Raw genomic sequence first — 17,346 nt, 5'->3', positions numbered from 1 at the left:
CAATGTAAATTTTACCATCATTTAGTGATGTTGAACAGATTTAGACGTTTATATATATATCCCTCCGCGGGATTCGATTGATTGATTGATTGATTGTTGAGGTTTAACGCCCGAGCAGTAATATTTCAGTTATATTCAGGCGATGAACATGAAATTGGGTGATAAAATGAACATGAAATGATGATGATGATGAAATGAAAAAGGGAATGGGACACAAAGATAATAGGGTCGACAAATTTTGATTGCCACAAGATAAAAGGGAGGGATGGGGTAGGATCGGGCAATTTAGCCTCCTGTGGTGGATCGCAAAGGTTCCTCCTCCTATCGAATACCACAGCACTATGGTTTGCGGTCAGGTTTTCCGTATTTTAGCCTGACTACACCAGCATGTAACACGCCAGGGGTACTCCATCCACCACCTGGGGCACACAACCAAGTTGCTTTGTGGACAGAGCACCTAGCTCCCGACTAGGTTTTTGAACACTATTTAGTCGCCTTTAAAAGTTTACGACAAGCTTAGCGCTGCTGCAAGCCTATTCTTTTGACACGATTGATATTGTTCAACCTGCCGGATTTGAACTCGTACCGCTGTGATATCTATGGCAACACCGCTTGCACAAAGTCCAGCGCCCTAGACCACTCGACCAGCTAGGCTATATAAAATTCCTCATCGTAGGATTAATCTAGGGCTGCAATTTAGTACACGACGTATGGAAGTACGGGATAGCTCATCTAGGTGTTGTTATGTAGAATATAGTATGGCAAGCCGTTGTGGAATTTATTTCCCATTTGTTGATATCAATAATTCATTTATTGATATTAATAAATGAATTATTGATATTAAGGATTAATTATTGATATCAATAAATAGGCATTTATTGATATTAATAAATATTGCATATTTATAAACATGTTAATATCAATAAAATGTTCAATTTATTAACATGTTAAATATTTATTAACATGTTATTAAATCATTTATAGATATCAATAAATAGCTGAATGAATAACGTGTCGATAAAGAGGGTGCCATCTAGGTGCTTTATTCGTGATCATAAAAGTGTTTGTAATTCTTATTATCATTTACAGGGTAAGCAAGCGCACTGTGAGATTAAGTTTAAAGCGCGAAGTTTTCAGGGATAAGCAACCCAGGATACCAAGATGGCGGATCCACCAAGTAGGTGTAGAATTGCGAGGTAAAAGTGTGATTTCTCTTAACTCCGTGCATATATCAGGCTGGTTTTGGGAATGGAAATTTATGTGCCTAAAGATTTTGACTATTTTTTTATAGCTGTACAATGAAGTATATTACCGAAATCAACAGTTGAAATTTTGGTTATAATGGGGAGTAAGGAAGAGTTCCAACGACAAATTTTGTCGGAAAAGAAATTTCGGAATAACATTGAATATCTTCGTAAAATTTCACTTTCGTGACAATATCTATGGCTTCTTATCTGTATAGAAATGTGTTACTACTAACTTTGGTGGTTTTAAAACCATCAGTCAAGATCAATATATTTTTGTGTTTGTTTACAAATTGGTCCCCTTTGTTTATGTGGCACCTAATGCCTTAAGTTTGAAAATGACCAATCAAGTTTTATGTCTGGGCATAAGACCAAATTTGAAACTTTTTACTACCTACCCATAGCACTTTTGTCTTTGAGGTGTTTATTCTTAGCCCAGATATCAAATCAAAATAATTAAAAAATTGTAGTGATTCTCTTAAAGATGAAACTCTACCATCTAGTAATAATAATGTATCATCTGCATATTGGCTCAGTGTGGTTTTACTATCAGCCACATGTACTCCTTATATACAAGATGTTAATTTCAGCTTCATAGTTAACAGTTCAAGTCCAATTATAAACAAGTAAGGTAAGAGAGGGTTACCTTGACGACAACCTCTTTCTATTTCAAAGAAATTTGATGTGTCCGTTATTTATCATACAACTTTTTGCCCCTTGATAAACTATCAACCCAGTTGCAATGAAATTCACTGGTCAAAATTAAAATTTTGAAGTGCCTTTTGAATGAAATCTCATTCAGTTGAATCAAAAGCCTTCTCAAAATCAATGAGTAGCAATAGACCTTCCTCCTTATTTTATTCCAAATAATGCATCAGGTCATAAAGTAATCTGGTATTCTCTCTAATGAGTCTACTTTCCATAAACCCTTTTTGAGAATCACTTGCTTTTTACTTAGCAGGACCTGGCTTTGGGGCTATATGTTGTACATATCTTTGGTCTAATGATGTTTAATATCTATCTTTAAAAAGTACATTTAATGGGGGCAAAAAAACTCAATACCTCATTGTACTACTAGAAAACATCAATATCATATTTTTGTTTTATCAACATTATCAATGTTTTGTTCTATGCATGTACCGGTATGTACAATGTACATGTATTTGTATTGATTGATGTACAATATCTGCATATGAGTAATTATATTCAGATTGTACTTCTCAGTCCAACACCAGCCCAAGTATTTTACACTTGAAGAAACTGTTCATCTTAAATACTTGTTTAACTTTCAGGATGAAGGCTATGAAGTTTAGAATGAGTTCAGAGAGATGATTTAGTGACATACATTGTAAGCCAGAAGGAGCACACAAGTACAATAGTCAGCAATGAAGTTAGTACATTTTTCAACATTTTTCTCTTCTTACAAATATAAAAATCTAAGAATTTCAAAAATTTTTGGTAAAAATACACCATTTTCTTTAATACAGCTTTTTGGTACACCTACTTTCTCTAAATTAAAGTGTAGAGAAAATAATAGACTAGAATTAGAAAATCATATAAGACATTTAAAGTGACTAAGCAGTTAAAAAACAGATGTTCTATAGTCTCTGTGCTCTGATTACAAAAAGAACACAAATTTTGAATCTTTTATATGAATCTTGTACATTTGTTTCACTACTGGACTCTGCTTCTCCAAGTATTGTGGATGTACATGAAAACAACTGTTTTCAAAATTTGGTGTGATACAAGTAGTTATACCCACAAATATTGAACATACTGTAGATGTCTGCAGTATATGTATCATCTATGTCAGAATGAATTTTGAATTTTGGAAATATGCTCCAGTGCATGTACTAAATTACAATGAACATTATGTTTACATATATATATATTAATGAAAATGATCATTTTTATTTTGTTTTACATTTTTTAGGCTGTACTAGTCTTTGCAGTTGAAATCCAGCCTACATGAAGTCGTTGTGATTGGAGGATAGACGAAATTAGGACTAGTGTACATTGACTCAGAATGGCAATTTCAACACATGATAAAAAACTATGGAATATTAATGTATATGGGAATATGAAAAAAATTGTTGTCTCTTTGTGTTAAAAATGACATCCAATTTGATGAAAAATTAAGTAATAAGGAGAAATAATATATAACATGTACATGTATCATATGTAACCACAAGTTTTAAAAGAAGAATTTGAATGTGTCTTTTACAGATGGTAAATAAATCTTTTTTGCATGTATTTTTGTCATTAATATTCTAAAGAAGGGCAGAATTTAGTGGATATACAAATATGAAAGGTCAGTCAAATACTTGTCACAGAAATGAAAGTTGTGTATATATATATATATATATATATATATATGACGACCCTATTCGCTACACTGCTCCATCGGATTAAATTGATACAGGGAAGATATGTAAACGTGTAGAAAGGTCTAAAAAATTCCCAACGATGTTAGAACTGTCAAATTTGCGATGCAAATTTTTGGTCATTCCGTCCGAGGGACTCGAACTCGTACCGCTGTGACATCTATGGCAACACCGCCTGTACAAAGTCCAGCGCCCTAGACCACTCGGCCAGCTAGGTTATATATAATATAGCTTTCGCTGGCCGGGTCATTCCTCCTGTTAGGATTTATATTTATTTACCTGTAAAAAATGGTGTGTGATTAAAAATAACATCAAAGGCGTTCGAGGATGGTTTCAATTTGCATAATATTCTGCATATATACTTGGCAATCTAAGGGAAATGGGATTTAATTTTTGTGACAAAGCTCTCCGTTCTGAGCCCACATTTATTAGAAAAGGAGTCCGGTGATAATCCCATTTTCGTTTCAAAGTACGGGGATCGAACTCAAACGTATCTCAACAGTCAACACAATGTTAATGTTATAAATGGTTAATATTGAACTCTTTGTTTTAAATTCACCATTCTGATTACGAAGGACATTAAATAAAAAAAAACCACACACACAAATTCACGATGCATCGTATCAGTTTGCCAATTTGCGTTATCGGTTTATATGGAACACCTGATGAATGTACACTAAATTCTCCTACTCAGTGCATAATTGAACTAGTTACTACTATTTGATCATTCCCAGTTTATAAATTTTCAGGTCGAAATTCAATTTATTTTAAATTTTCAGGTCGAAATTCAATTTAAGTCAATCATCGAAACAAATAATATCCTTAGACTCACGATCGTCTCACTAATTACATTTCTCAGTTGACAATAATTATAGCTCCAAGTGCTACAAGTTATTCCATAGACATCTATGTGTCACGTAAAAAGCCCTTAGTTTCTGGATATATAGTTCCAAAAACAGATATATTAACATACCCATAAACGATAAAGCCTTAGAATATAATTTTAACAATGGTGTCTAGTGCAGGAACATTAGCCATGCAACTATAGCTCTATTATAATAAGATACAAATGGCCAAAATAGACTATCATTATTGACCATTCGTTTATCTTCAATCAACCTACAAGAAAGAGTAAGCCAACTCGGGGACAATTGCACTTTACAAGACCCCAACTTAATAGAAAGTGTTCAAATAGAGGCGACATGTATTATATCTAGTCTTAGACAAACTACATCACTTCGAAAATTATACTTAGAACTACTTATTTGTAGAATTAAACAAATTGTTAAACTCAACCACTGGGTGCACTGTATAGTTACATTAAGGCGCACTGTTTCGCACACCAAGTTACCCCCGTCAAATTTTGTAAAACTTGAAATATGATGGATATATTTAAATGTGGATAAGCATTTATACATAGACAGCTGTAATATATAATATGGTAAACAGGTGTAATTTAAATGAAGAATGGTATCCGGAACGTTTCAGTCCCATGCCGTTAGGTTCTCTCCTCAGCATCAGATGGCTGATTTTCAAAATACCTTATTTCGCACGAACTTTTGGGACTAAAATTGTAAGAGAATGAATCGAAAAGGGTCTTATTATTTTTACCTTTTTTCCACCTACTCCATGCATGCTTTCATCCTGTGATAGTGTCTAAGTGCCTGATATTTTATAAAACATAGTATTTGGCTGTTGGTGTTGGAAAGACACCCCTGAGTTGTACTAAAACTCAGTAATATTTTTTCAAATTGTTACCATGGCTACTGGATTTTATAAGAATAATAACTAAATTACTTATAAATGACTTGAACCTGCACACACCAAGGATTTCAAAAATATGCACTTTTTATGACAAAACACTAGAAAATTTCTGTGTGGACTGCCTCAAAACAGCTCTATTTCAACAAAAATTGTATCCTCTTATGATATGTGCTATTCTAACCACTTTTAAGTAAAAAAATGTTACTTCTTTAGCTTATAATAGATAAAATGGATAACCGAACAAACTTTTTCTTTGCAAATAAGTATTGCAATGCAGAAAAGAAAGTCAAAACAAGCCTTTCAGTACCCAGTCTTATGTTTTGGGAAAACTCCATAATTTTCTATACTTTCATCCTCATATGCTATTTTTTGGGGGGGGGTATGAAAACCAATGATGAGGTAAAAACATCAAATAAATACTTTTTCAGTGCCCATAGAGTGAAAAAAAATTCGTGTCTTAATGTGTTTTCTCACCATTTTTGCCATGTATACAGCCTTTTTCATGATATGAATGCATGTAGCAGAACACAAGGCAGAATTATCCCCAATGTGGGAAAATGTAGAAAGTACTTTATTAGATAATAATGTTCTTAATTTCATAAAAAAATACCCAGAGCTAAGCATTTAGAACGTATGTTTAAGTATGATACAAAGTCATTGAATCGTATCTTGTTTATACCAGTGAGAGTATTAGACAAAAAGGCAGGATTATCAAAGTCTAATGTTCATGCTGCAGATGTACAGGCAGGTTGTCTACACTGTTGTGAAATATCAATGATATCATCGGTTTTCATAATGGTAGAAGTATTTTTATATCGGTCTTTTGGCATTAATTGCGAGTGATGGATCTCCCAAGTTATTTTTCAGGTGAGCAGTGCATTACCGTGCACCAGCTGGAACATTAATATTTTGCTTAATAAAAATATTCGTCCTGGCTTCAAGAAACAGCCTCTTAAAATTTGCATAACTGATAAAATTGGATATTATCCCGCATGCAAGTCTTCCGGAACAAGATTTATCAACATGTTAATAATTCATCTATTTATTGATATCAGTAAATCATTTATGCACGTGTTGATAAATATTTAATAACATGTTATTAAATATTTATTGATATCAATAAATGGGGAATCAGTTCCACAACGGCTTGTCATAATAGAGAATCAAATTAACGATATAACTATATATATAAACAAAAGTGTAGACAACATAATTTAAAAAAAAAAAACATAAAAAATAATTTATCATTGGTTTGTGGGAATTGTTGTTGTTTAGTTAACTCTAATTGTTTTATATAATTATATTGCTTATAAATATGTACACGCCAATTTGCTCGTTCTAATAAGCAAAAGTATACATGGCCAATATCGTAAGAGGTTGAAATTTCGTTCCTCCACACCCCAACCTCTTATTTCCGAGCGCCATATTGCATAACGCTCGATCCGACGTTCTTTGAAATCGGCAAAATTATAGTAAACTATTTACCATTTAAAACGTTTTATACAGTTTCTTTACCGTAATACGGGAGAAGGTGACTAAACTCGAGAAAAACATATGACCTATCTGATGAGAAAATCCAGCAATCCTGGAAATCCTTTGTAAATGCAGTTAAGATGAACTTCATATTTGGTTTTCAGCTTTTTGAGCGAGTAAATCCGGTTGATAAAATTACGGATTTTAACATTTTGCGAAACGAACATATCAAATTAACCAACGAATTGTTTTTGAAAACTTTAAGTTCGTTTTGTCAAAAATATATTGTATTCCGTAAAATTAGTGACCTAATTCAAAATGCTGGTCATTTTGACAACTGTCTTCATTACAAATGTTTTCTAGGTATTTAACATATATTTAGGATTTTTATCGTTCGATTTCGGGTAGGTTAAACAACTTCTTTATGTAAATAAAAGACTCAAAATATTTCAAAACACATGTTTAGCTAATTTACATTTGCGGTGGCTTTCAACGTGTCAGATGCTAGAGGTTAGGATGGCACCAAGTCAGAAAATAGCTTGACAGACAACTTTTAGCATTGCTGGAGTAGGCCGATATCTGACGAATTTAAAAGTACAGAAATTAAAATTTGATCTGTACAAATCAGTGAAGCCTTTGTCAAGCATGTCTCGTCAGAAACCTTCATGTGACTTCGTAAAATTGATGTCATTTCAAGACATGGGAGTAATTTAAAGATATTCAGGAAACGAAAAACTGTACATTCTTAATTGGGAACAAAGACAAGGACAAGGAAACAGAATTATATCACGAATACCACAAAACCAATAGAATGCACAGTTATAGAAAATATTTAAAATAACTGAACAATCTCGACTTCCTCCCAAAATAAGTGTTGAACAGATGTCCCGCAAGGATAGGATTTGCACGCCTCCTCTGCTTTTCAAGGAACGCTCGATGAGTTGTTCATATGATTTATATGGATTGGTGATTGACATTGGATTAATGAACACAACAACTTTTAAATCGAATATGAAATTCATTTATATAATGAAGGAAAGTCTTACTGTCACCCATTGGGATATAAAGACATCAAATTATAAATTAACCACCAATTAACTGAGGTCAATACATCCAACGTTACTGCTACCATACACAATACCGTGTATTAAATATGCCTTCAGCGCCATGTACAGGAAGTCAGTCATAAGTGACTAGCAATGACCCTTCCTAATTCTAATTCCAAAATCTTCATTGGTCATACAGTTATTATTGACGTTTTGGTTATAAACCCAGGTTATAAACACATAAAGACACATCCGATCAAAATCAAGGGAAACAAATATATTGTGTATAGAAAATGTATTTTACAATAAAATTAAGGTAATTGTGTTGCTAGTTAAAGGCATATGATTTATTAACTGTGCCATATTTTAGCTTTCCTCTTTCGGCTACTCCGGACATCACATTTTATAAGCAGCTCGGTGGGTGTTTCTAGAAATTTAAAGCAGACGATGATTACCCTATCGGTGCACCTGGTCCATGCTCCTAGTGTTTAGTGGAGTCCGGGTTGCTCATTAACTTTTGTTTCTCAGTATGTGTTATTTTGGTTATTTGGCGTTCTTTGTTATGTTGTCTATTTTCCCGGTCTAGTCGTTATCCTCCTTGAGACCTTTGAGTTTCCCGCATGCATGCAAAACGTTTACCAAACGCACGAATTAAAACAAACGCTCTTATAGTGCGTTTATAAACGAACGCTATAGTGTTTGTTTAAACGCGATAAACGAAGAAAAAATATAATACTTAAAATGAAGAAAGAAAAAAATAAAAATAATTTTCATGTAAATAATATTAAAAAGTAATAGTAAAAATATAAAAATAATAACTGAAAAAAAAATTAGTAATGAGTTTGTTTCTATCTTGCGCTTTTAACGAACGCTCTTATTTTGCGTATAAACGATAGTTTCCATCGTGAGTTTTAATTCATATTTTTCCTATCTCTCATTGATACACTACCAAATGCAATTACATAACAGATCGAGGTTATGCAAGGTCAGGAAAACGACGTAAATGTTGAATACATGGGTGTCATCAGGCGATGTTCCTTGTCATCAATCATGTTTCCCGTTCTGGTTGAATGATTTTTATCAGAATTATTTAGAATCCAACAGTTTTTATATCTAGTATTTGTTGACATAAGTAGAATAAGATACATTCCAAAATAATCAAGAAACGAAGCTAATAATGGACTTTACATTTCACATTCTGATGAGTAAGTTATTATATTTGTTTAAGACTGTTATATCTAAGATGTTTTGAAACACAACCGCATTTTATAATATCCAAGTAAAACTCAATGAATTACATTGATGAATTATAGTATTACACACTCAAATTTAAAAAAAAAGGAATGTTGCTGTGCAAAATATTGTAAAAATCAGAAATAGGAATAATTTGTTTGTTGGATGAGTTTACCTTTCTGTGACAATTTAATTGTTGTCTTAATCGTATTAATCTTAATAGTTTATCCCCAGACTAAACCCAGATATGATTAGGATCTATATAAACTTTGTGAACTGTTTTAATCCGGCTATTTGTTACGAAATGACCGTTCGAAATTATCGTAGTGAGCAGGGGACAACAGGTGTATTCATGGTTATGAAAAATATGAAGTATAAATCTATTATTATATATCGTGAAAAAATAAATTCCGGGAAAAGTTACCCTTGTAATATTTTGTTGAACGAATTCCTTGAATTTGTCTTTAAATTTAATCTTATGGGCAGTATCATCCATCTCTATTTCCGATATTTGTAATATAAAGGTATAGAAATTAAAGTAAGCTACTTAACCTAAACATCTATCTGCATTTCAAGTTGTCTAAACAAATTGTTTTAATTAAGGCAGGTAACAATTATGCTCATGCCGAAACTCATAATAGACTTTTGAAAAAAAACTGTTATTGTGTCTGTAAATTCAGTTGCGTATTTGTTTTCATTTTGATTTGTTTAGGCTGTTTTAATTCATGTTATTATTGTTTTTTTTTAAATATAATTTTTATTTTGTATGGATTTTAGCATGTAAACATTGATATCTGTTTTAAACGTCGTCGCATACAATATTTATCTGCTTGATAAAAACATTCATTTCTTCATTGTTGTACAAGAAAAAAATAGCTGCACCATAATTTACTTTAATATAAAGGATCTAACATTACAATACAAACAGTTAAATCAGATTTTGTTTATTATGTCCACCCGTGCAGGTCCGGGTGTTAAAAGAATAGGCCTGCAGCAGCGCTAAGCTTGTCGTAAAAGGCGACTAAATAGTGCTCGGAACCTTAGCCGGGGGCTAGGGCGCTCTGCCCACAGAGTAACTGGGATGTGTGCCCCAGGTGGTTGAATGGGGTACCCCTGGCTTGTTACATGCTGGGGTTGTCAGGCTATAATACGGAAAACCTGACCGCAAACTTTAGTGGTGCACCGTGTTGGGAAATATGCCATGTTCCTCGCACGTTAAAGAACCCTACTGTGGTATTCTCCTGGAGTAGGAACCATAGGGCTCCGCCACTGGAGGCTAAATTGCCCGACCCTACCCACCTCTCCCTATTTCCAGTGGCAATCAAAATTTGTCGATCCCATTGTCCTTGTGTCCCATCCCTTTTTCATTTTATCATATTTTCATGTTCATTTTATCCTCAATTTCATATTCATCGTCTGAATATAGCTGAAATATTGCTGCTCGGACGTTAAACCCCAACAAACAAACAAAAGTTTATTATGTCATAAAACACCAATGAACTTTAAAATATATATATATATATATATATATATAAAGGTTTGATATAAAAATTGTGTTTAGGATCTTCAAGCGCTCGTTCGTATTTAATGTTTTGACGGTAAATAGAATGATTAAAGACGCGAATGTCCTTGCCTGTAGAAACAAAACGACAACTTCCTCATACGAGTAAAATGAATCATACGGTATTCAAACATTTCTATGAGAAAAATATACGTTAATATTTATCCAGCCAGGCTTTCGAGTAAAATGCAATATTTTGTTGAGACTGGTTAGGAGCAATGGGACACCATGTTCCTTAATTAATTAGCTATTTCTTTCGGGTGGGGGGGGGGGGGGGGTACATATTTCCTTCCATTCACTTATTTATTTTTAGGTCTTTATTTTATGGTGGCATTTGATATGACCACGAGCACACGAGTAACATATATAATTTGCCAAAAATATCGTAGCATCAAGTAAGAACGAAAATAAAAAATAATAATCAAAATTCAAATTCATGACAACAGCTGGAAAACAGGCAATATTTGCATACGTAATGTAGGTAACAGAATAAAATACAATTACATATAAAAATTGAAGATTAGAAAAATGAATAACATACGTCCAGCTTTTTTATCGCACCAAGGTATATGCATATACTGTTGGTATATGGTAATTCAAACATGAATACCCAACATTTCCAACGGAAATACTTATACCAAGTCAAGACCATTGCGGTTGTTATCCAACTTTTCTGCTAATATCTTGATATTACCGTTTGATATGTGGACTATTCTTTTTGGCTCTTACCTAATATTTATCAGTTCGTAAATTCCGTTAATTATAACCCTTAATCCTTTACGATATGTCATACACGATTTACCGCTACAACATTCTGCTTTTCCAAAAATAAAATATGAACATAATTGTAACATAAGAAGAAGCCAAAGGAAATTTTAAAGTCATGTTTTCAAAGTAATAGATAATGAACCGGACACTTGTTCTAACACATTAAAATTTTCGAGTTTGTATGAATTTGTAAGATATCGTCTCTTTCATCTAAAACATGAAAAGGTAAAAGGGTTACACAGACTTATTTAATATGATTCACATTTATTTGTTTTTCGTGTGAATCATGTAAATTTATTTAAGGCTTTAAAAAGCGGAATCCAAAAGGTTCGCATGAGTAACACAATCACCAATTGGATAAAACATTTGTAAATCTATATCATATATACAAATTATTATTGAACGCCAATTTTCAGATTGCCTCTTAGTGGTATCCATCGCCACCATTTGTCAGACCCAACAATGGCAGGGCACATGGGAAAATACCGAATATGGCGACACTGTTGTTGCAACAGTATCTCCACAGTTGGAAAATTCAATTATGGGACCTGGTCCAAATGGTGGCCCAATAAGAGTGAACTCAGGTGGAGAAGGGCGACAGAGATGGAGTGCAACAGACCCCGGAAGAAACCCACAGAATTTGAACAACAGATTCAAAAACAGCACTAGTCCAATGAAAGACATGATGCGTGGAATTATGGGAAAAGCACGAGAGACAGGAAGCAAACTTATGGCCGCTCTGAAGAATAGTAATGCAACATTGTTGATTGCTCGACAAGCCCGCCAGTTTGTACCTTCAGCATGTGCCCAAGAAATGATCCAAATTCAATCAGATTGCTTTTCTAAAAATGGTTACTCAATGGATACCTTTTTCCATAGTTTACGAAACGGAAGCCTTTCCCCAAGTGAAAAAACTATGGATGATATAAAAGTGCAACTTTGTAGGTAGGTCTATATTCCTTATTAATTCTTATTAAAACTTATGAACATATGAACAAAAGAAAACACCATTAAACAATATATCTATGTGTCGAATATACCATTTAAATAAATATAATAACAAGGCACCAGCATAAAGCTTGTACTTATCTAAAACATTTTATATTATATTTCTTAAAATTACTCAGTTCTTTTTATATACAGCAAACGACAAACCATCCTGGACTGTGTTATACCTACAGTAATGAACAAAAGAGACAAACCACCATGTTTAGACGTCCATGATTACAACTACGCACAGGAAATGGCATTGAAAGGAATAAAAATAATCCAGGACATTTGCAAAGCAGGTAAGTTAGTAACCACCAGCATTTTTGAGAGAAGTGGATTGATTATAAATCGAACTGAAAGGTGAAAAGTCAGAAAAAGAACTCGTGGTAAAATGACTAAAACGACACAATACGAAAACAAATGTACAAAAATACAAAGGTAAAACAAATGAATGAGAAAAAACCCAAACAAACAAATAAAAAACAAAAACAAAACAAAAAAAAAACCCAACAAATAACAAAAACAAAAAATAACTGATATAAAACGATGAAAACCCACCAGAACCACTCCTCGAAATAAAATGTTTTGTTTTTAAGTTTCGAAGAACATTGTTTATTTTGTTTTGTTTATTCAACACCATTACTGAGGACAGAACTTTATTAGTAAATTTTGTTATCATTTTCAAGGTAGTAAAACATGAAAAATTCTTTCTCTATAAACTAACGAAAACGCACGATTAAGGGACAATATCTGAAATTACCAATTAATTACGAGTGCCTACAAGTGCATAATTATTTTTTTACTAAATATCTTACGATTCGTAAAAATTTCAGGGTTATTGCCTCCACCACCTATATGTGTACCACTTGTAAATAGAGAAATGCAGAGATGCTACACTAAAGTTGGTTTCAGTCCTGACATGTTTATTTCTGATGATAGAGATGTAGAGGGAGCTGTAATCGGGAAAGACATGGATGCGGCTAACACATTCTGTGGGTAAGTCAGGGAAATGTATACACCGATCTAGATATATGGGTTTTGTAGTGAACATGTAGTAAATTAATGTGTTTAAAGAAGGGATTTACTTCTCTTCTCACCAATGTTCATCTAATATTCTGCTTAAAAATGCATATCAAATACAAAACAGAAGACCATTTTATGAAAGATTATGAAACTTTAAGACACTAGTTAAACATATTTGAGCAAAGCACAGAGCTTCAGTATTATCAATCGCAATGCTGCCATATTTTACAAATTAAAAAATTCGTAAACTATTAAAAAGTAGCATTTTGCAGTCAAATAATACATCAGATAAGATCATGTTTATAGAACGATTATTTAAAAGATGTACAACGAATTTAAAGTACCGGAACACTAGTAAATATGAAAACCATTTTATCAGATCAAGACGAGAATTGTATGAGTGTATGAGGCTTGTGATGAAGAATTGTCCTGAGGCGGAGGAGTATCTATTGATGACCGGACACGACCAAACAGCTATTGAAAAAAGTATCGACGTCTTGTGTGATAACAAAAATGGTAAGCCGTAATTCTAAAATAAAGATTCCTGTCTAGGTCTTCATTGTTGTATTCGTATGCTACTCATAAAAATACCAATCATATAAAGAAGTAATCAAAACAAAACAAAACAAAAAATAAATAAATAAATAAATAATAATAATAATAAAAAATACAAAATTGAGCTACAGTATTGGTATCCTATTTATAATGCAAGGAACTATATGCCATAATAGTATTTTAGATAATTTGATGTTCTAGTGTTCTAGTGGTATGAAATTAGATGTATTTCCAACAATATGGCGTAAAGCTTAGCCATAAAATTCTAACCATGATGATCACTAACTTTTTAAAAATACTATGTTCATTACAGTGTATGCATGCCTTAATTATTTTTATTTAAACAGTGTAAGAATACCGAAGGGTTAATCGAGCGGAAAATCCGTGGGTATAAAAAGGCAAAGAACAAAAAGCATACATCACAACGGAACTAACGGGTACACAAAGTGTTAAACAAGTAGCAGGAACTAAACTAAGATTGGACTCTGATTGGCCGATTATTTTTTACATTGAATGTATACCATTGACTCAGTACGTAGAAGTATTATTTCTCTTTCAGTTTACATTGATGGGTTGACTTGTTTCCAGACTCCAAGTGAAACTGTCCACAACTGTATCGATGTAATGTCGTCGCAGACGTTAGACCTTGACGCTAAACAAATCTGGAAAAGTTTGAGTAGGGAAGATTACTATAAAGAATTCTGCAGGTTTGTGTACTTTTCTGCAATTTTTTTTTCGCAATAATATTTTTTATGATAAAAATCCAAACAGAAAAAAAAATGTATTAGTGATATTCCTGTACCATGTCAGGCAGACATGTTGAGATTCCATTAATGGAAGTTTGTAGTTATGCCGTTTGCCGATAAATATCCTACATATTTAACTTGTACATTTTGATTGATTAGAGTATTGATTGATTGATTGATTGATTGATTGTGGTGTTACATCATATGGCAGATATTTCATTCGATTCAGGTCTAAAACGCTTGTCACATTCTTAACCAAGAAATGAAAAGAAATCATAGCCTATAAATTGTAGGCGATAATCATACCATTCTTTAATCTTTGACGTTCTGACAGTCGTCAATTTTATTATATCCTATATGCCGCGAGTATGGAAGAGAAGTATATACCAATTTTTTACCCTTCGGTGAGACTTAACCGGGGATCAAGCTCACGACATTCCTCTTCGACGCAACATTGTTACCTCTAGACGAAATTGGAGGTCCATTCGAGTTAATTATTAGTACAGTCTTATATGCAATATCTCATTGTTGCCATTTGTGTTCGTTTGTTCATGTTGATTTGCAAATAATCAATATGTATATTTTGTTCTGCATATCGTAAACGAATATTACATATGAATTTCTTTAAAATATTTGTACAGAATTAGAGTGCAGCATATGGAATGTGACACAACTGCTTGGAAAGAGTCTTGTCACAAAGTAACAGTTGGATTAAAGAATGAGTTCCAATGTGCAATGTTGCCAAGCATATGCCACAACGTCTCAGAAATTGATGACATACTTCACAACAAAGTGTGTCGTAAAGAAGCATTCTTCCAAACTTTACGGGCACCATACAACAATGCGTACCATGTGACATCTACACTTTCTTCAATTTTAGGCATCGGACTGGCCATTATTTTGATTTTGTTTTGAATTTTTAATTGGATGTTTTTGCTTTTGTTCATATTTCTAATGAACCGTTTAAAGCGTTGCCGTGCAGTTTAAATCCATTGTATCAATCCATTGTATCGTTCATCATTGGTCATTTTATTGGTCAATAATCTTGATCATTGTTTCAATTCCTCATAATTTCATTTCATCCATACATTTATATTACATTAGTTAGTCGTCAAAAAGTGCTATTGTAAACCTAAAAGAATTCGTTTGTATATTTTTGTTTATTTTTAGGGGTTAAAAGTCCAACATTGCACAAAAACAAATATTTTGAAGTCAGTTTGAAGAAAAAAACTGTTTTGCTTACTAGTTACTATTTCTGGTATTGCAAGTTTTAATTTATTAAAGTTTCAAATTAAATTGCATTTCTTTTCTTACTCATCAATTCATATACGTGTTTCAAAACTCCCTTTTCTATTGAACAACAAAAGAAGCTAGCATTAGATTGGAAAAGATGAGTCACCTTTGGAGTTTTTTAAAGTAACAAATTTTAATTGGGTGGGTGGGTTTATTTTTGCAGAGGAAATCACAGTTATTTGACCAATATCATACGATATATCTTTAAATAAAGTAGAGGAAGTGAATTTTTAATAATTTCCACAAAAGCTGAAAAAAATCTCTATAAATGTATATGAAATTGTTTAACCAGTAATCCTATAATAGCCATTATACAAAATTCACACCCGATACAAAACTAAATTGTTAAGAATGCTAAGCAAAATATAGATGACAAGGATTCTAGCAATATAGCAGAAATTGCACTCGCCTGAAGGTGCATCATTTAAGAAAATAAACGATTCAATTACCACAACAAACACACTTTGATTTAAATGATTATATAATTAACTATGCTCGTATTTCCAGTATATGTTTGTGTGCATAAGGATGTGTAAATATCTGAATACTTTGATATTGTTATTTGCATTTGTTTCGTTATCATTGTTGTATAAAAAAAACCTAATAATTCTTAGAACTTTGCTCTTTCTGTATACACCAAAAGAATACTAAAAACTTTGTCAAATGACACACAAAATGGAAAAAATCCACTAAAATGCCCCGAGAAGCGCACCTTGAACTCGGCGGGTGTTTCTTGAAAAGCAGAGGACACTTACCCTACCGGTGCACCTGGGCCATGCTCCAAGTTTTTAGTGGAGTCCGAGTTGCTCATTTACTTTTGTTACTTTGTATGTATGATTTTAGTTTCTTTATGTTTTTTGTTGTGTATGTCTGTTTTCCATGTCTGGTCTTCGTCCCTGGATTGCACTCTTTTGATTACCGCTATAACCTTGGTTCCCTTGATTACTCTTACAATTTCTTGAACAATTTCGAATTTCGAATGGCCATCTATGACTGTCTTCCAGCTATGATCATAGACGTTTGGTTCATCAGTCTGACATTTCAGATAAATACTATTCAACTTTGCCACCTAATCCACAGTTACGTCGTGCAAATGCCACAATGAAACAGGAAAGAGGAAGAAATAAAGCAAACAAAATTAACAAAACAAAATAAACAAACAAACCAACAAATAACAACAAAAAGATGAAACGAAAAATTGGTCAATATAAAAAAAGGTTTTAGACTTTCGTAATTGTTTTTGAATGACATGTTTTGTTGTGGTAT

General features: G+C 32.9%; 1 protein-coding gene and 1 long non-coding RNA gene across 2 annotated transcripts; both read left to right on the top strand.

Moving 5' to 3' along the window:
• Positions 1-1,119: 1,119 nt before the first annotated feature.
• On the top strand, positions 1,120-3,485 carry LOC148601875 (uncharacterized). Its single transcript, XR_015917285.1, has 3 exons — positions 1,120-1,196; positions 2,537-2,634; positions 3,178-3,485. It is a non-coding gene; the product is annotated as an uncharacterized LOC148601875 (long non-coding RNA).
• Positions 3,486-8,956: 5,471 nt separating this feature from the next.
• LOC148601874 (uncharacterized) lies at positions 8,957-16,619 on the top strand. Its single transcript, XM_088555173.1, has 7 exons — positions 8,957-9,116; positions 11,890-12,418; positions 12,617-12,762; positions 13,297-13,459; positions 13,866-14,002; positions 14,601-14,748; positions 15,429-16,619. The coding sequence occupies exons 1-7, from the start codon at positions 9,089-9,091 to the stop codon at positions 15,700-15,702; spliced, it is 1,425 nt and encodes a 474-aa protein (XP_088411299.1). The 5' UTR covers positions 8,957-9,088; the 3' UTR covers positions 15,703-16,619.
• Positions 16,620-17,346: the final 727 nt, after the last annotated feature.

The sequence above is a fragment of the Perna viridis genome, chromosome 12, assembly GCF_037379345.1.
Source record: "Perna viridis isolate PV_CMFRI_1.1 ecotype Kerala chromosome 12, ASM3737934v1, whole genome shotgun sequence".
Classification (NCBI taxonomy): Eukaryota; Metazoa; Mollusca; class Bivalvia; order Mytilida; family Mytilidae; genus Perna; species Perna viridis.
This window is presented reverse-complemented; position numbering and strand designations above follow the sequence as displayed.

What these genes read in the sequence shown, in the direction of transcription:
- LOC148601874 (XM_088555173.1), top strand. Translation starts at nt 9,089, where the DNA reads ATGGACTTTACATTTCACATTCTGATGA. An exon ending in ATAAAAGTGCAACTTTGTAG is followed by an intron (nt 12,419 to 12,616) that starts GTAGGTCTATAT and finishes TTTTATATACAG; the next exon opens with CAAACGACAAACCATCCTGG. An exon ending in CCAGGACATTTGCAAAGCAG is followed by an intron (nt 12,763 to 13,296) that starts GTAAGTTAGTAA and finishes TAAAAATTTCAG; the next exon opens with GGTTATTGCCTCCACCACCT.